Raw genomic sequence first — 20,000 nt, forward strand, 5'->3', positions numbered from 1 at the left:
ACGTGGCCTCAGTCGGCTGTTTGTAACATGTAGTAAACAGCTGAGACAGATCTGTGAGATCAAATCCACTCCCACGTTGCCATGACTGAAGCTCCTGCATGGATCCTGATCCCCTCTAACCTGTGTGTGCTCAGGTTGGACCTGGAGAATAACACCAGGATCAATTCATCAACCTCTAATTGAACAGTTGAACAAGCAAAGCCACAGTTTAATTTGGAGCCAGAGCAGCTAATCCATAACATCTCATTAGTGCTTATAAAGTCTTTCTCTTTTCTTCTCCAACAGCCTGAAGAATCAGATTTGTGTCCAGTGAAGGTGAGACGAGGATGAAAACCAACTCCTGGATTGATGTCAGACAAGCTGTGGTCAGCTGTCCCTGCTTCTTCTGCCTCTGCCCCTGCTTCAGCCCTCCACATGGCCTCCATCTCTCTCTCTCTCTCTCTCTCTCTCTCTCTCCTCTCTCTGTCTGTTATCAGACGACCTGACGAGGAGAAAAGGAATGAATCCTCTTTTGTAACACTCTGGCACTCGGCCTCCCCCCTCTCTCTCTCTCCTTCATCAGTATACAGCAGCATTTCGTCTCCGCTTTGCCGGCCAATCGTTAAAATCATCGACCTTTAACATTCCACAGCAACTCTGCACGTTTGGTCTTTTCTAGAGTCGTAATCTGGCCACGCTCAGAGTGGATCCGACACACGGCAGCCTTTCTAAATGCATGGACTCAACTGTACTTCCCCCTTCCAGCCCGACGCTCAGACAGAGAGGGAGGGAGGCGGCGCTGTAGGTGGACTGTGGAGCAAAGCTTTGTGTTTGTGGAACTCTACATACTCTAGTTTGCATTTTACTTGAATGAAACAGCATAAAGTATTTATTTTAAAATAAAAAAAGTCAATCAGATGTGTTTTATTTGGCCTAACTCCTTCTCTTTGGCTCTCAGATAAACTGTAGCACACTCGATGTAAGCGTACTAGAATGCTTTTAGTGCAGACATACTTGTTCCCCCTCCTGGCTCAAAGGGGTCGAAGGCAATAATGACACTGGTTGGACTTTTACTCCGTGTTGTGATGGCGTTATCTTCCACTGGGTGAACTGGACAGGAAGTGGCTTTGTTCCATGGCTCTACAAACAAAAAAAAACACCTTTTTAAACATTTTACACAATACAGGTCCGATCTTTTAACCGAGGAGAGAAAACATTAGAGGTATTAGCAGACGAGATTTCTACCACCTTCTATGTGATGAATATGAAGCAAACCTTTCCTTTGCTGTAAATGCAGCACATGTCAGTGTTTCATTTCAGTACGGTCGCCATCTCAGGGAGGTGCAACTGGCCACTTTAGGAACATGTAACCCTAATCTAGGGAGTCAAACACTCACATGTACTGAGTCTATTCTGCTACAGAGCCTTTGTGGAACTGAACCATGAAGAGAGGAGAGATATTGTGGAGTACTGTAAACTGTAAAGGGTAAATCAGCTTTATATTTATCTTCTTTAGAGCTTATGTAGCATTCTTTCTTACATGTCATATTAAGAAATTTAAAGATTCCAGTGTTGTAAATGAGAATTATAAGGACTATTATCAATGAATATATCGCTGTTGTAGATCAAATTAATTTGTAATCCGTATCCGTTCACAGTGCTTTGGACCGGTTTATTACGTTGTGAATGACATCATTGTGTTTGATGAAGATGTAGCTTTGACTCCCACGTTGAAGCTTTGAACGTCATTGACACCCACGCGTTTCTGAGGTGTTCCACTCGGTCTGTTCCTCGGTGTCTTTCTTTGAGTTTTTGTGTGTTTTTTTTTCCTCAAGAAGACGATCAACAACTGAAATCAACGACAAACTATTCTTACTGTATAGAGAGATTGTGTAGAGATGTTAGGAGATATCATTTAAAAAAGAGGTTTAGATGGATGATGTCATAGCTGCCAGCTTCAGGAGAGGCAAGCAAACATGGTAACAAAAACATTTATAGAAATATGTTTGGTTTTTTTTAAACTATCGCAAAAATAAGATGTGCACGTTGGGGTTTGTTAATGCAAGTCTAAGAAACCTTTCACTGGATTGCTTTGCTCAGCCTGAGTGATTCTCATCGGACGTTTGTGTCCAGATGTTGCTTTAGATGAAGTCATGTTTCCATCATCATAGGACGTCCACCTCCCCCCCTCCCCCCTTTGTGCTTTGGGTTATGTGCTCTGTTGTGTCTGAGAAAAGAATAAATGACACTTGCAACTTCAAACCCAGTCTGATGTCACGTTGTGTTGTTTGTGTGTAAAGACCTGCAGGTGTAAAGAGCACAAAGACTACAAATCATCCAACCACTCTTCACTTCTATTAGGACTATTTCTGTCTCAACATTGTCAGCTGTGGCTTTTTGTTTACCTTCTTAGCAAACTAAAAGGAGAGTCAGACCTGGTGTGCACATTGTCACAACATCTAAACAATCTAAACACTGCAGAGGCAATGAACAAACTGTGTATCGTTACAAATGACTGAAAACCTTCGTCTTCTTTCCAAGCCGGTCCGAGGCAGCAGCGACATCATCGTATGAACCTGAGGGAGGAAGCTGTCAATCAGGCTTTTATTGTTGTTTGTTTACAATAATGATACTAATGTCTCAAATCTAAAGGTACGACTATAATCCATGTTAAAATACAACAAATGACACAGCAGATGGAAGAAAGATGTGAATTAAAGAATTTTAAAAATGATGACAGTCTTGCAAATCCCTGTAAACAAAAAGTAAGGAAAATATTTAAAGGCTTGATCTATTTATTGGTTAAATTAGCATCCTGCCCTGTAGTAAACCGCTGTGCTGTTTACGATTTAAGAGAGGAAAAAGAAACTGTGACACAATTTAGCTGAAGTGGGCCAAACCCAGAGGAGCGTTGTGTGTTCTGCAGGCCTGAGGTTGGATCCTGCCAGGCTCTGCAGGGGAGACACAGTGAATGATTGGCAGCGTTGGACATGGTTGGAGGTGAATGTGTCTCTGTGTGAATCCCTCCGACGCTTGGCTGTCACTGCAGCTGTCGTGTCCAGGTGACTCTAGGAATGAATCAGAGATGTTTGCTTCTCCCGGCTCGTCAGCTCGTTCAGCTGCCGTCCGAGACTTTTATTTATGTGTCCCCATCCACAGCTGGCATTAAAAAATGATCAGTGTCCACAAACATTATCCACATCTTTGTAAAAACCTTCTGCATGCTGAACACTCTGTGGCTGGAATGCAATCAGTAAACATTGTCACAAGATCTCCCACACATCCAGCTGTCTAAATGTAAATGCTGCTGCTCTGCTTGCTCTTCTTATTAAAGTTAAAGTTACTTTGGATTGAGAGTTGTGGCTGGCACACAAATATCTTATTAGTCTTTCTGAAAGATCACAACTGGAGCAGGGAGGAAACATAGACAGACAAACTATAGAAGTGCAGTCCAACAACCTCTCTGCTGACGTCCAATCAGCGCCCAGGCAGAATCCAGATCACAGCAAAGTCCTTTCATTGTTTGCTCCGACCTGCATGAAACGCCCACGCCACCAGAATCCTCTCACTGTGCCGTACGCGTCACTAAACAACAACACAAGGGCTCGGCTTGTATTGATTGTGTCCACTAGTGTATCGCCGGCCATCAGACTAAATCCCTGAAAGCTTGTGTGAAGGACTGAAGCCTTCTGCTGCGGCTCCACAATGCAGGGAACCGCTTTGGAAAAGTCAATAAAGTGAGATCCAGCACAGGTGAGACTCCTCCCAGGGTCTCCAACAAGCCTGAGTACCGGCCCTGTGGATATTATGGTCTGTTTTTACCAATTTACACCCACATTCCCTTATTTATGTTGTGGACATTTCAGTGCCTGCAGCGCCGCTCAGCAGGAGGGTGAACAGTTCTACTGAGCGCAAAATGAAGACTGTGAATGCAAACAGAAAATGAAATATTTCTTGTATCTTCTGTTGTGTGTTCAGTCAGGTTTGATGTGTCGTTGCCCCGTGGTGTTTCTGGGGTTTTTCTATTTGGCTGAAATGCAAAATACAGTCTGATAACTCTGCTTGTCGACTGGTTGCAGGCAGCAAACAGTATTCAGCGCATTACCAGCAGATTACATCATCGCCCTGTTTGACTGCTGTCTGTCTGCGCAACAGGAAGCATTTAGCAGCAGCAGCTTGTGAGTTATAGATTCATTTACAATTAATATATTGCTAACACATTCATTTGGAATTAATTTTATTGTTAATAAATTCATTAGAAAAATTACAGATTGTTAATAAATTCATTTAAAAGTAATATATTGTTTATACATTTATTTAAAATTGATATATTGTTAATAAATCCATTTAAAATTAATATATTGTTTATACATTTATTTAAAATTAATATATTGTTAATAAATCCATCTAAAATTAATGTATTGTTAATAAATCCATTTAAAATTAATGTATTGTTAATAAATCCATTTAAAATTAATGTATTGTTAATAAATCCATTTAAAATGAATGTATTGTTAATAAATTCATTATGCGGTGTGAGATCCTTTGTTCCTTGGTAAGTGGCTGTATAACAGGCAGGCTCATGTGTTAGCAGTGAGAGATAAATGTGGAGTTAAAGCCCTGATGTATATGATTCCTTATGTAACGTAATGTACGGCCCACTCACCACCACGCAGTGAGACGACTACATGTTTAAATAATGGACTCTTAGCGTGAAGTGTTCTCGTGGGCCGGGGGGCTCCGGGTGTCCTGACCTATGATGATAGATTATTGTCATTAAGCCAAGCAGACAACAGCAACCCAGAGAGAAGCCCGAGTCATTAATTCACTCTTTTATCATTTGAATAATGGGATGTAAATGGGAAAATGTGCAGTGTTGGTTTGTGTGTTGTTGAGCTTCACACTCTGACCTCTGTGGGATCGCTCACATTAACATACTGAGGCGTCAGACTGCATGAGTCACTTTCTCACTGACGTCCTGTTTAAGACAAGCCGTCAATCACAACATCGCATGAGCACAGATTACAAACACACAAATGAGACACACAACTAAGGGACAACTGTGTTTAAGTGTAAAATTGATTATGCTGCTTTCTAAATTCCAACATGAGGAAACAGCTGGTACAAAGTTTTACTACAATATAGGTGATGACATCATCTGCCTGCAGGAGAGCTTAGTCTTGGATTAAGCTACACCTTAATCTAATGTTCCGTTCGAGCATCCTGATTGTTCAAACTCTCCAGGATGTGTCGGTATCTTTTTGATCTAGAGGAGTGTGTTCTGCAGCCTCTCTTGTGTTCTACCTGTGTGCGATAAGAATGATGAAGAGGAGTTGGAGCCTTCAGGCTAGAGAACATGTAAACAGGAAGTAGTGGGGGCTGGCGTCGGGCTCTGTCCCTGTTGTTGGGAGAAGAAGAGGACGGTTATTTTGAGGTGTGGGGTTTCTCTCCTCGCCTCACATCTGTGTGAGCTCCAGACAACAAACCTATGAGGAGTAAGAAGAAGAAAGGGAGCCAATCCAGTGTGAGTCTCAGGCTGTGTGTTCCTGGTTTGCAGAGAATCTGCTGAAGGAGAGATTTGTTATTTTCCAGGACTGAAAGATTCCTATTGAAGGAGCTGTGTGTCTCCTCTGAAGCTCCATGAGTTTACAATGAGAGTGGAGCCTCTTCATCTCCATGCAGATATACTGTGTGCTCAGATGTACGAGGAGAACTGGAGCTTTGTTTGAGTGTCAGGCTGGATCTGAATGTGATTTTAATGACTATAGTTACAGTCTATAGTGTCTGTAACTGTATCATCTCTCTGTGCATCAGTACAGTGCTGAATGTAAGGAGGTCTCACATAGAAGTCTGAGAGGTCCACCAGTTAAAGGTCCACACAAAGTCACAGGTCCAGGAGGGAGGAGAGAAGTGAGACAGACAGGAGGAGACTCTGATGTGAGTGATCATCAGTGAGGTCAGGTTCTGTTTTGTATTGAACTGTATTCATATTTAAAATGATTCACAGCTGTGAGTGGAAGCGAACATGTTTGATTTCAGCTGCAGGAGTTTTGTTCAATTTGGCATTTGGTTCCTTTAATGACCTTGACCTCATTTACAGTAACAACGTTGGACAAAACATGTGATGATAACACAGACAACACACCTGTGACCATGCTTTATATACAGTATGATGTGCATGGGGAGATAAACAACAACAATAACGATGATCCGAGCATCCTCCAAACTGGAGAACACCACCCCCAGGCCAGAAACCTCAAAAGAGCTCCCACAGAAACAAAATGGCCCCCAGCCCTCAGCAGGAATGCAAGGAAAAGAGCCTACAGCCCCACAAACAGGCTCCTCACCCCCCTGCAGCACAAAGGGGTCCCTGGGAGAACCAGCCCCCGGTCCCTCCAGCCTCTGTCAGCAGAGACCCCGGCAGATAGATGGTGACAGAAAATAGTTATGATGATAATAAAGGAAATATGGGGGTGCACAGAGACCTGTTTGTAGGCCACATCCCCACCAGAACCTCCCCATGAGCCAGAGATCCCAGAGGAGCCCCCTCCCCCAGCCCAGGGAACCAGAAACCCCCCAACCCACAGGCCACGACGAGACCCAAAGCTCCACCTCAGAATGATAATGACATCATAATAACGGGCCAGTGTGGCAGATAACCAACATTCATTTGTTTGTGTTTATATTTAGCTTTGTGGAGTTTATCACTTGAGTAAATGATTAGTATTCAATCATGCTGCCTTCTTATGTTGCTGTGGGCCGTAAACACAAACAAAGGGCTGCAGCCGCTCACATTATTGATCTGCATTCAGACTCTTCCTGTCCTGGTGGTGATGTGGGTCGACTCATCTGTGTGTCTTATCTTTGTCCGGCCCAAACCTGCAAACAACCACAAGCTGCATTTCCTTTAGAACAGGGGCGTCAAACTCAAACACACACTGGGCCAAAATAACAAACTGGGACTAAGTCCCAGGCCAGACTTCATATTTCTTGATAAATGGACTACAGTTGTGCATGTTTTCACTTCTCTCCAGATATATGATGATCAACTTTGTCATATGGAAACATACTTAAGTTTAGCTTAAACATTAAGTCTGGAACAAGCACAGCTTAATATTATAAACAGGCTCTTATTTTATCTTAATGCCCTTTATTGCTTTGCACTTTAGACTTTGCTGCTGTAACATGTGGATTCCCCCGCTGTGGGACGAATAAATGATTATCTTATCTTATCTCTTATCTTAAGACAGTGAGCTGAGGTGCAGTGCTGATTGTATTCAATGTCTTACAGATCCTGCAGATTGTTAAGTAAACTTTCAAAACTACACACTTGAGTGGCCTCATTTCAAAAGTGAGCAACAGTTAGAGAGAACGATCATTTCACACACAAACAATCCAGAAACTTTGCATCGTGTGTAAGTCTGTAAAAAGGAAGAACCTTCCTCCAAACCTGCAGGAGGAAGAGAAGCAGCAACAACAGCTACAGGAGGAGGAGGAGGAGCAACAACAGCTACAGGAGGAGGAGGAGGAGGAGGAGGAGCAACACGAGAGGAGGAAGCAGAAGCTGCAACGTCATATTCCTGAAACGAAAGTCAGTCAGTCAGAGTCCAGCAGAGCCTCGACTGAAGCAGAAGAGAAGCCAGAGGATCAGAAGTTTGTCCAAGTTTGTCTCTGCAGCGTCTCTGCAGCGTCTCAGCCAAACTCTGGTGAGTGCAGACAGAATCTTGTCAGTTTCAGCAGCAGCATGAGGTCCAGGCTGAGCTGCTCTCACACGTCTCACTTCACTGCTTCAGTCTTAAAGGCTTGGCTCTGGTTCACACACGTTGGTGTTTGTAAACACACGGCAGTTTTTACCGTCAGAGCAAGAAAAGAGCGTCAGGAAGTGTGTGTTTATCTGTGTTAGTGAGTCTCAGCACTGAGCCGCACCCACGGCAACAGGAAGTGAAGTGAGTGCAGCCTGTAGTCATGGTGACCTCATTAAAAGGCAAAGTTCAGCTCCAGAGTGAAAAGGGAAACTTTAAAGTTAAACAGTCTGAATAGAACTAAAGGGACAAAAGCTTCATGTCCTGATCAATACACAATCAATCCTCATGAAGCTGAGCCTGAAGCTGAGCCTGAAGTCTTTTCATGACGTTTCCTTGAGCGCCCCCTCAGGACAAACCCCAGTCTGCTCATAATATCCATCAAGAACAAAGTCGTCTCTCCTGTTTCACTCTGACATGAACTTCAGGAGCTTTAAGACTTCCAGACTCTTCATCCTGCTCAACAATCAGTGTTTGTGTCTCCAGAGATGTTTTCACTCATGTTCTCGTCTGTTCTCAGTTTGTAGACATGTCTGCTGCCAGCTGTCTGCTGTCTGAAGATCAGTTCCTGTGCTCCATCTGTCTGGAGGTCTTCACTGATCCAGTCTCCACACCATGTGGACACAACTTCTGCAAAAGCTGCATCACTAAACACTGGGACAGTAACGTCCTGTGTGTGTGTCCTCTGTGTAACATGAGGTTCTGCACAAGACCTGAGATGAAGGTCAACACGTTCATATCTCAGATGGCCGCTGAGTTCAGACAGTCCACTCAAAAGGAAGCCAGCAGAAGATCAGAGGAACCAGCTGCCAAACCAGGAGAAGTTCAGTGTGACTTCTGCACTGGAACAGAACTAAAGGCCATCAAGTCCTGCCTGAAGTGTGAGGCCTCCTACTGTGAGACTCATCTGGAGCCTCATCTGACAGCAGCACGCCTGAGATCACACCAGCTGATCCATCCTGTGGACAACCTGGAGGACAGGATGTGTAAGAAGCACAAGAAACCTCTGGAGCTCTTCTGCAAGACCGACCAGACCTGTGTGTGCTCACTCTGTCCTGTTTTAGACCACAAGAACCATGAGTTTGTTCCTCTGGAAGAAGAATATGAAGGAAAGAAGTCTGAGCTGGAGAAGATGGTGGCTGAACTTCAGCAGAAGATCCAGCTGACACTACTGAAGATCCAGGAGATGAAACAGTCAGCAAAGCTCAGCAGGGAAGCTGCAGACAGAGAGAGAGCAGATGGAGATCAGGTCTTCACCGCTCTGAAGCAGCTTGTGGAGAAAATCCAGGCCGACTTCAGGAAGACCATGGAGGAGAAGCAGAGGAGCACAGAGAAACAGACTGAAGACCTCATCAAGGAGCTGCAGCAGGAAGTCTCTGGGCAGAGAGAGAGAACTGCTGAGGTGGAGAAGCTCCTACTCTCTGAAGATCACCTCCACCTCCTCCAGAGCTTCTCATCCATCAGCTCTGCTCCTCCCACCAAGGACTGGACACAGGTCAGAGTCCATCAAAGGTCACATGAGGGGAGTGTGGTGAAAGCTGTGGCTCAGCTGGAGGAGACCATCAGTAAGGAGGTGAAGAAGCTGCTGAAGGTGGAGCTGAGGAGGATCCAGCAGTTTGCAGTGGACGTGACTCTGGATCCTGATACAGCTCATCCTCAACTCATCCTGTCTGATGATGAGAAACAAGTTCACTTTGGTGATGTGTGGAAGAATCTCCCAGACAACCCACAGAGATTTAATGGAGGTGGTGGTGTTTTAACAAAGCAGAGTTTCTCCTCTGGAAGATTTTACTTTGAGGTTCAGGTCAAAGGAAAGACAGAGTGGATTTTAGGAGTGACCAGAGAGACGAGCAAGAGGAAGGCAGGCATCACACTGAGGCCTCAGGAAGGTTACTGGACTGTAGTGTTGAGGAATGTAGATGAGTACACAGCTTGTGATGTCCCTCGTGTCCCTCTGAGTCTAAAGTCAAAGCCAGAGAAGGTGGGCGTGTTTGTGGACTATGAGGAGGGTCTGGTCTCCTTCTATGACGTGGATGCTGCAGCTCTGATCTTCTCCTTCACTGGCTGCTCCTTCACTCATAAGCTCCTCCCATTCTTCCATCCTGGGTTTCATTCTGATGGTACAAACTCCGCCCCTCTGATCATTTCAGCTGTCAGTTACTCTGCCTAACCTGCAGGAGTTTACATGAAACGTTTCTGTGGTTTAAGGGAACTAAAGTACAAAGGATCAGCTGATCTTCCCTCTTTACTTTGTCTTTTCTTCACATTCTGATGACATCATATTTGTTTCTGGTTGCTTCTTACTGCTGTAACACAACAATTTACTCACACTGATCTAAAAACTGTGATTACTGTTCATCAATCAATCAATCAGAAGCTTTGAGTAAAGTCTTAAGTCTGCATGTAAGTGTGATCAATCAAAAGGTTTGATTGATCTCTGTAAATATCACAAATGTTGGGTTGTGGTTTATGAATGGACTGAATTCTGTCTTTGATCTTTGGAACAAAAACAATAATAAAGTTGGGATGAGGTCATGTCAGCTGTTTTCATGTTTGGTATCAAATCTGAAAACATGTTTGACTTTCAGGTTTGAGTGCAGAGCTCTGTTCATGTAAGACTGTATCTGTGTGTGTTCTCTGTGGTGGATTCGTCCTCCATCTGGACTTCAGATGCATTTAAGCTCTGTAGGAAAGCGGCACGTGGCTTTGATCTCCTTCTCTGTCACATATCTGATTTACTCATGTTCTCCTTCTCTCCATGTACCGATGCTTTGTGGTCAAAGTGTGATAGGAATAAGAAGTCTGGTGTGAGAAGCAGCAGCCTAGAAACCTAGCTGGGGAGTTGAGACCAAGCCTAGAGATCTGAGCGTTCTTCATGTCTGACTGTTGTGTCATGTTTCCACCTTATTGCTCTTCTCTTAACCCCCAGGTTGCTCTGTAAAGTCTCAGTTTATTATTTATGTCAAACAGTTAGATATTGTTATGATTGGCAGGCGATCAAGTTATTTGAAGGTTGGACCCAGTTATGTGGAACAGACACCAGTACATGGAATCAGGTGGTTAACAAACACAAACCAGGATGAAGCTGGGCGCTGCTGCTAGAGACGCTGAACACGGAACGCTTGACGAAGCGAGAGTGAGTGGATCCCAAAAACAGAATCCTGGAGCACAGGAAAAACAAAAGGTCCACTCACTAAAACAGAACAGCGCAGCATGGAAGGGCCAACTCAAAACTCCATGGAACAAACCGGAACTGGAATCGAAGCAAAGTCAAACTCTCTGCCCCCCTAAACCTGCAGCTGTGGCAACCATGGTGGAGGCATCAGAACGGAGCATGGTGTAGAATGACGTTTCTGCCCTTGACAGGTAGAAATAATATGAAAGCCAAAGAGCAGCAGGGGCACGATAGTGATGTTTGACTGGGAAGCAGTCCAGGTCAGGCTGCAGGGAAAACCTGGAGTCGTCTGGATTAAAGGTGTTTAGGTTCGGTCCAGGTCTGGATTAGATGGTTTCCTGGCAGGAGTCCCCTATGTTGCTATGGCGTCTATATATTCTATTCTATAGTTTATCTTCTAATATTGTGGAGTCAGTTAGTGTCCAGTCTGGATGTAAACACATGAACACGGCTCCGTTTCTCTCTTAACTCTTAACTCTTTGATCTCTACAGGATGAATCTTTATCACGTAAACATGAACGCCTCCTCTTGAAGGAAATGTAATTCTCCTCTTGCATGCAAAGTGGGAGGAAGTTATCAGAGAAAGTAATGAACCTGAATTAATTTTTAATGTCACATTAATAAAATATCTTTCCCTCATATTTTCCCAAGGTCAGATCGCAGCTCCTTACACCAGATCTGTTCTCATTACCTATGTACATGTGATAGTCAGGGAGGAGGGACGGCTGGATGATGGGTTACTATGCCAACCACTTCACACACACATGCACACACACACACACACATGCACGCACGGGCATGCACGCACACATGCACACGCACGCATGCACACGCACACACAGGCACACGCACACGCACACACGCACACACACACACGCACGCACACACACACACACGTGCACGCACACGCATCCACGCACGCACACACACATACGCACACACCCACATGCACACACACATGCACACACACACACACACTTGAAGATACACAATTTACACGAATACACAGACCAATATTCTGAAACATAAGACACTTTCTTGTTTTCTACAGAGTGACTGAGCCTCTTTATAGATTCTGACCTTTGTGAAGCTCATAATGCTCAGGTTTAGTAACATTGCGTCATAGAGGTGTTGTTATATAAGTCTGTATTAAATTAGAAGGTGTTTCTAGCATTCTCTCCTCCTAATGACAGACATGTGGTACAGCTGTACCTAATAAAGTGGCCACCGATTGTTGGATAACAGCAATAAGAGCTAAATTACTGCTCCGTCTTACATCACCATTACCTGCACAGGAGAAAGTAATTGGCTGCTCCAGCAGAGCTGATGATGTCGCGTCCTGCTGGCTCCGTTAATAAAACAAGCTATTTCTGTTTCTGTGTGGATCTGAAAAAACGCTGGAGAGAGAAACCCAGAGAGAGATCAGAGGGGGCGGCTGGTGTGTGTGCTAACACAGGTGACAGGGTAATGTCCTCTGCAGGGACCAGGCCAACATCATTCTCACCCTCCCATACAAAGGATACAAGCAATTATAAGAGAAAAGATGACACATGAGGGCATTTAGATTGATCTGACTCTGACACTTAGATGAGTCAGAGTCATGAGTCTGATCCTGGAGTCGCCTCAAGTCAGGATTGTGATTTATGATGACCTGAAACTAAAAGATAATTAATATGACTGTGTTATGTGAAAAGACAAAGAGAGAAACATGCAGCTGAAGACAGGAACAAGGAGGAGGGATTGATGATCAGGGGATTTATGGAGGCAGAGAGGAAACAAGGACCTGCTTCATTCAAACCCTCCTCACCAGGGGAGAGAGAGAGAGAGAGAGAGAGAGAGAGAGAGAGAGAGAGAGAGAGAGAGAGAGAGAGAGAGAGAGAGAGAGAGATTTTAACATCTATTCTTAATTCTGATTGGATGTAATGAGTGTAGACGCACTGCAGTTTACAATCCAGGTCAGCGAGCTAACACGCTGCTGGAGACACACCGATACACACCGGCTGCATTAATACACTCATTATAAAGTCAATTAGAAAGAGAGTTTGTAAAATTTATAAAGAGAGTTTGTAGACGGAGGGAGGAAGGGAGGGAGGAAGATGTTCGGTCAAATATTAAAGAGGGAAATCTGCAGTTGTACAACGGTGAAGTGATGAGGAACATTAAGAGGAAAGAGAAAAGAAAAGCTTACAAGTAAAAGTTAAAGTTTAAACCACTATGGAAGCTTGTTCTCTTGCCACTGTTGCATCTTGGGAACTCGTGTTCTTTCATCAGGCCGAATGAGGAGAGCAACATCCCGTGACAGAGAGCGACTCGACTCCTATGTGTGTTTGAGTTTCATTTATTAATCTGGCCTTCATGTCTTCTCTCTGAAAGATGTGACTTCAAACTGAGAGTGTGTCTCAAACAGGAAGCCACTTCGTGTTCATTCCACTTCATGAGTCACATGTTGCTGATCAAATATCCATAAAGCAGGACAGATGAAGAGGCTCAGAGACTCTTTGCCTTGCATGCTTGGACTCCCATATGAAGTGTGAGGGACATGCAGGCGTGTCAAGGTGAGTTTGTCCAGCTGAGACTCTGAGTCCACATCTGTCTGCCTGTCACACCAGGAGGAACTCTGGGTTTAAGTGTTTCTCCATACCTTTAGAGCACCGAGTACAAATCACTGTCACACAATTCTTCTTTATTTTGTCTTGATTATAAAAGATTCCATACACAAGTGAAGCATTTATGAATAATTCAGAGAGTTATATAAGCAAACACCTTTTATTAATCAGCCTGATAGCAGAGAGCCCAGATGTGACAGCATAGAACATGACAGGCAGTCACTTTACCAAGGAGGACGAGAGAGAGGCAATGTGCTAGGGTTAGTTTGGTTCAAACTGCAGTGTTGGAATCGAGTATCTATCAGAAATATATACTTCTGATATATCAATAAAAACTAAAGAAAACAGGGATTTAGCACCATATTGATTTTGATTGATTGGGTCATTTATTGTTAAAGATCTACGATATCTAAGATGATGTCACCAATACGGCTGTCCAGTGAATTTGTATGATCAAGCTTCTATTCATTCATTTCACGGTAATGATAGTAGACTCTGGGTTTATATGGAGGGTGTGTGTGTGTGTGTGTGTGTGTGTGTGTGTGTGTGTGTGTGTGTGTGTGTGTGTGTGTGTGTGGCAGGGCAGAGGAAAGGTCGCTTTTCTTTTTTCTAAGCAGGCTTCCCCCTGTTGCTGTTGGCCGCTGGGGTCCAGACCTGTCAGTGTCCATTACTGTTTATTTGTGTGTGTGTGTGTGTGTGCGTGTATGTGTGTGTGGGTGTGTGTGGGTGTGTGTGTGGGTGGATGGATTGGTGTGTGATCTGTCAGTCAAAAAGGCTGAAGCATTCCTGTAGCTGCGTGGTTGTGTGTGTGTGTGTGTGTGTGTGTGTGTGTGTGTGTGTGTGTGTGTGTGTGTGTGTGTGTGTGTGTGTGTGTGTGTGCAAGTCGCCCCACAAAGCAAACACAACACGCTGACCTGTTTCCAATTCAAACACAAAATAACACAAAATAACACAAACACTGAGCTCTGTGTCCGTTACCCAGGCTACCAAAGGTAAACATCAGAGATCTGCTGGTGATATCATGACGCCTCACATGTTGCCTTTATGTTTTGTATGTGAGATTTTTTTGCCATGTTGAACATCATCGCTCATGGAATGTTAAAAGAAATGTGCACGTGTGTGTGTGTGTGTGTGTGTGTGTGTGTGTGTGTGTGTGTGTGTGTGTGTGTGTGTGTGTGTCTGTGTGTGTGTGTGTGTGTGTGTGTGTGTGTGTGTGTGTGTGAAGATCCATGGTGTTCGTTACCAGTGCAGCTGAGCTTTGCACACTTTGTCTTGAGTTGACCTTTTCAAAGAGCCAATCAGAGGCAGCAGACCTAAAGGAACATACCAATGTCAATGTCCTTTCTTCTTCTTTACACACACACGCACACACACACACTCACACACACACACACTTCTCCCCTCTCTCTTCTTATCCATCTTCCCGTCTCTTCCTGATTTAACCGTCACATAAATCCCGATCATAGACCGTCAAACGACCCTAACTTTGGAGTGTGAGCGAGTCCAGGGAGGAGCAGAGGGCACACACTGATCCAGATCTGTGTGAGAGTTCAATCAGGACAAGACACAAAGATAAAATGGGTGATCTATCTCAGCTTGTTTGCTGTGGAACGTCCCAGCAGGTCAGGTGGTTGAGGACAGTGTTGGGTCAGTGTTAAGGCAGGAAACAGCGCCACCTTCTGAGCCCGATCGCTCCTCCTTTCTCTCTATCCAGCATGTGAGAACAACCGTATCAAAGCTTCAGTGACTGCAGAGGTCACCGTCTAACCTCTATGACCTACAGAACTCAAAAGCCTCCAAGGTCGCTCCTGCAGCTTTATAGAGACCTCACCTCCACCTTTGGGTCCTCAGCCCTTACAGTAACTATGAGACCAGAGACTCTGCACACCTCTCTACTCTCTAAAGAGGAAGAACCCGACCCAAAGCTCCGTTTGCTCTCCCATCCTCAGGGCTGCTGAGGTTAAAGTTGCTCGGACACAAACCGCTCTCTCATTCAGCATTCAGGCATGATGTCATCCTTTAAATGCCACATCTCTTTTCACACGTACAGCATCGTGTCTGAGGTGGGGAAGTGATTGTCTTTCATTATTCAGTGCAGCCATCCTACACACGTGTGACCAAACACACTCCAGCCACCGAGCGCAGCAGCAAGCTAGCTAGTGTTGTTATCTGCATCAAATGTTATCTATTCATTATTGATGAGCTTAAAGGGCAGCAGGATGCAGCCGGTCCCTACTTCCTGTTATGTTCAACCACAAATCCTCAGAGAACTTTGACACCTTATTACTGGAGAGCAACATGGAACCTCTGGAGACGGCTCTGGAGACTGCTCTGGAGACTCCGCTCTAGAGACGGCTCTGGAGACGGCTCTGGAGACTCCGCTCTAGAGACGGCTCTGGAGACGGCTCTGGAGACCGCTCTGCAGCAGCAGATGGAAGTCAAACAGAGGAAATTGACCTTTATCTTGTAACGATGTGTTTGTTGCCCGGAAAGCTTTCCTGTGTGAGATCCTTCAGGTGCTCTTTGTTAGATCACCGTCTCCTTCTCTCTCTCATGACGGCAGAAGTGGCGTGCAGATCGCAGCAGATTTGTCACAGACTCGTCTCTCTGTAAAGGCGTGTAAGTGTTTATTTAGCAGACAGTCGACAATGCTCCTGGTTGAATATTATCCTTTGGAACGAGCGCTCGCTCAACAAGTACCATCGCACGAGGCTGTGTTGTGTTTGTTGCATGAGGCTGTGTTGTGTTTGTTGCATGAGGCTGTGTTGTGTTTGTTGCATGAGGCTGTGTTGTGTTTGTTGCATGAGGCTGTGTTGTGTTTGTTGCACGAGGCTGTGTTGTGTTTGTTGCATGAGGCTGTGTTGTGTTTGTTGCATGAGGCTGTGTTGTGTTTGTTGCACGAGGCTGTGTTGTGTTTGTTGCACGAGGCTGTGTTGTGTTTGTTGCATGAGGCTGTGTTGTGTTTGTTGCATGAGGCTGTGTTGTGTTTGTTACATGAGGCTGTGTTGTGTTGTGTTTGTTGCATGAGGCTGTGTTGTGTTTGTTGCATGAGGCTGTGTTGTGTTTGTTACATGAGGCTGTGTTGTGTTTGTTACATGAGGCTGTGTTGTGTTGTGTTTGTTGCATGAGGCTGTGTTGTGTTTGTTGCATGAGGCTGTGTTGTGTTTGGTGCATGAGGCTGTGTTGTGTTTGTTGCATGAGGCTGTGTTGTGTTTGTTGCATGAGGCCGTGTTGTGTTTGTTGCATGAGGCCGTGTTGTGTTTGTTGCATGAGGCCGTGTTGTGTTTGTTGCATGAGGCCGTGTTGTGTTTGTTGCATGAGGCTGTGTTGTGTTTGTTGCATGAGGCTGTGTTGTGTTTGTTGCATGAGGCTGTGTTGTGTTTGTTGAATGAGGCCGTGTTGTGTTTGTTGCATGAGGCTGTGTTGTGTTTGTTGCATGTACTGAAGCACGCGATTGCCAGCGACACCTTGAGGGTAAACAGTAATGTATGCAAATACGCTCGGCCTTACATAAGCCAGGCCATGTATTATTAAGGGATACTTCACTCTTTCTCCCTCTCTGTGTTTGAAGGCTGCGGCTGAGCGAGGCCGTGAAGTGATTTCACGCTGCTCATTGGCGTGCGAGCGAACATCACGGAGACACGGAGGAGGCAGGGGAGACGCTCTTAACCCACTCAATCAAAGATTCATTGACTGCACTCATTAGGCACAAGTCTATCCCATCTTGGCACATGTCAGTAATTCTGGCACTTGCTGGCTCTCCTTCCCCGTGGGTGAGAGAGAGAGAGAGAGAGAGAGAGAGAGAGAGAGAGAGGCCTGCAGAGCTCCACCACACTGATGGAGGTAGTGAAGAGAAGGTTTGCTAGTTGCAGCAAATTCCACACAAACCCATTGAAGTGTTTGCCCTTTGTTAAATGCAGTGATGTTCCTGAGAGCTGTTCTCCTGTGACAGTGTGTCCTCACAACGCTCCATCACAGAGAAGTCCTCTCTCTCTCTCTCTCTCTCTCTCTCTCTCTCTCTCTCTCTCTCTCTCTCTCTCTCTCTCTCTCTCTCTCTCTGCTGACCCGTTGTGTTTCTGTAGCCGAGCATGAATCCTGACCCTGTTTTCTCGTAGGTGTGTTGTGCCTCTGACTCTGGCATAGTTCTGTACCTGTGAACACACACACACACACACACACACACACACACACACACACACACACACACATACACACATTCCTGCCTAACACTGACTGAATACATTGGCTCATAGCTTTGGTTAAAGCAGCGCTGAAGCCAGCAACAACTCTAGCAATTACCAAACACTTCACATCCTGCAGTACGGAGCTGCAGGTAACTGTGCTCACACTTCATCTCGTTTGCTGCTCTCACACACATCTTTCTATTTTTACACACAGTAAACTTAGACAGAAGTCATTCCACCTTCTAATTATCTAGCAGTTGTGCTTCTCTATCTGTCAGAACTACGCTACAATCCTGTTCCTCCTCTTTCCTAGAAGATAAACTTGATGACAGACTGCCACCTCCTGATTTACACTGGGGATTAAAATGTGATCCACAGATTATGGATCGATAAAGAAAGAAGTAAACAAACTAAGATTGCATTGCTTCATAATAAGAACACTGAGATTTTAAATGTCAAATTCAACTCAACTAAAAAACACCATTTACTATTTATTTACTAACTATTTATACCACACAGACAGGAAGTAACAGTGAGCATGCAGATATAAAACATTATGGAACTTATAAATACAGAGAGAGAGGGAAGAACAAAAAGGAAAATAAGTAAACAAACAACAGAGAGAAAACTCAGTTGTTATGATGACATCATTGTGATCCTGTTGGGTCAAAGGACTTGTATGTTTGTGGGTTTCCCATATCAGATAGAGGAAGGTGATACAAACATGGTCATGCAGTTACACACACATAAACCTGAGCCTGACCACATGGGGTTAAACTCAGCTGAATGCACTGAGCCTGATTCTAACCCAGCAGAGTTCCAGTGCCTCTGTCCTGGACAGTTTGCAGTTAAATATGACATTGAGTGTGTAATCACTGTTCCTCTCTCCACATCGACGGCTCCGTCTGCTGATGATGTCATTACGAGCTGCAGGCCACAGGCAGGCAGCTTATTGATCTGCCAGCTGGGTGGTCACTCCTGGTCCTCTGATGACATTCATGGGACTGGTGGCAGTAGCTGGGACCTGCCAGTGGGCGGGGTGTGTGTGTGTGTGCCAGCGTGTGTGTGTGTGTGAGTGAACAGGGGAACATCTGTAGAGCTCTTCTGGAGTGCTCTGTAAGTCTCCACACTGGGTTATAAAGCCCAGAGGACCTTTTATGTGAGTAAGTGCATTAGAAGTGCTGCTGCTTTTCCAATCTGCATCTGAACCTGGCGAGTGACGGCGTGCGTGACGTCCGGAACATTAAGGGAATATGTGAAGAGCCACGTTCCCACGGGAGAGAGCCGCTGAAGGCCACAGTCACACTGATTACAATCCTGCTGAAAGGAAAAGAGAAAAGTTTGGTAGATAGTTGAAAGAAATGTTTTGAAAGTCGATGCATTTCAAGTATTTGAAGTTCCTTCTGATGAAAGGTTTGGGCCTCTGGTCTGCAGTTTCCACCAATTTAATTAAGAGATCATTCAGAATGGCGTTTTTCGCGTTTATCTAAACAAATGGAGCGGTTCGAAAGCTGTCCTGCCCCCAGAACCTCGGCAGCCCTCAGCAGCCTCCAGGGCTAAATGGAGCTGTCACTGCTAAACCCTGTGGATCAGATGATGGGGTGATGGGTGTGTGGATGTATATCTGGGAGGAATCCAGAGAGAGAGGGAGAGAGAGAGAGAGAGAGAGAGAGAGACGCCAAGGAACTCGGTTAAATCTTAAGCTCTACTTTATCTTTCAGACTTATTCTCAGGCACATTTTCCCCCAAAACATATTCACAGAGAGAATATTGCGTCTGCCCTGGCTGTGATGGCTCAGATCCTGGTGACGTGAAGCCATTTACCCGTCTCCCCTCTCAAACGCTCCCCAGGAGCCTGCAGACCGCTCATCAACAATTCATGGCTCTGTTGTCACCAAGAAAATGAGGTGGAGAAAAAAGTAAGTTGGAATAAAAAAGGCAGATTTTCTCTCTCTCTCTCTCTCTCTCTCTCTCTCTCTCTCTCTCTCTCTCTCTCTCTCTCTCTCTCTCTCTCTCACCGCCTCTGCACAGGAAGTGACCATGAAGAATCAATCAAGGCCTGGAATCAAGTTTCTACCAGATGTTTATTCCAAAACCATCCTAACTGACTCTTAGGTTGATGTTTGATGCAAAGACTTGCTTCACATAATTGTAAATGAGAGTTACACCTGCTAATCTGTCTGGTTGCTACATTCCTGTACCCTTGTTATTGATCCTGACAGCAGTGATGATCTTGTTTATAGTTGTCTATTGT

At 44.9% G+C, this 20,000-nt stretch overlaps 2 protein-coding genes across 2 annotated transcripts in view; both read left to right on the forward strand.

The window, feature by feature from the left end:
- LOC143011552 (E3 ubiquitin-protein ligase TRIM39-like) overlaps positions 1 to 9,888 on the forward strand; it is a 124,432-nt gene extending 114,544 nt beyond the window's left edge. Inside the window, exon 3 of the mRNA XM_076164455.1 lies at positions 9,824 to 9,888. The gene's annotated coding sequence lies outside the window, so the exon portion shown is untranslated. The remainder of the gene's footprint in view (positions 1 to 9,823) is intronic.
- Positions 7,537 to 10,402, forward strand: LOC143011551 (E3 ubiquitin-protein ligase TRIM39-like). The gene is made up of 2 exons (XM_076164454.1): positions 7,537 to 7,685; positions 8,302 to 10,402. Exon 2 carries the CDS (start codon positions 8,311 to 8,313, stop codon positions 9,949 to 9,951), a length of 1,641 nt encoding a protein of 546 aa, XP_076020569.1. The 5' UTR covers positions 7,537 to 7,685; positions 8,302 to 8,310; the 3' UTR covers positions 9,952 to 10,402.
- Positions 10,403 to 20,000: the final 9,598 nt, after the last annotated feature.

The sequence above is a fragment of the Genypterus blacodes genome, unplaced genomic scaffold (genome assembly GCF_046128005.1).
Source record: "Genypterus blacodes isolate CSIRO-AG114 ecotype Tasmania unplaced genomic scaffold, CSIRO-AGI_Gbla_v1 ptg000136l_1, whole genome shotgun sequence".
In the NCBI taxonomy this organism is placed as follows: domain Eukaryota; kingdom Metazoa; phylum Chordata; class Actinopteri; order Ophidiiformes; family Ophidiidae; genus Genypterus; species Genypterus blacodes.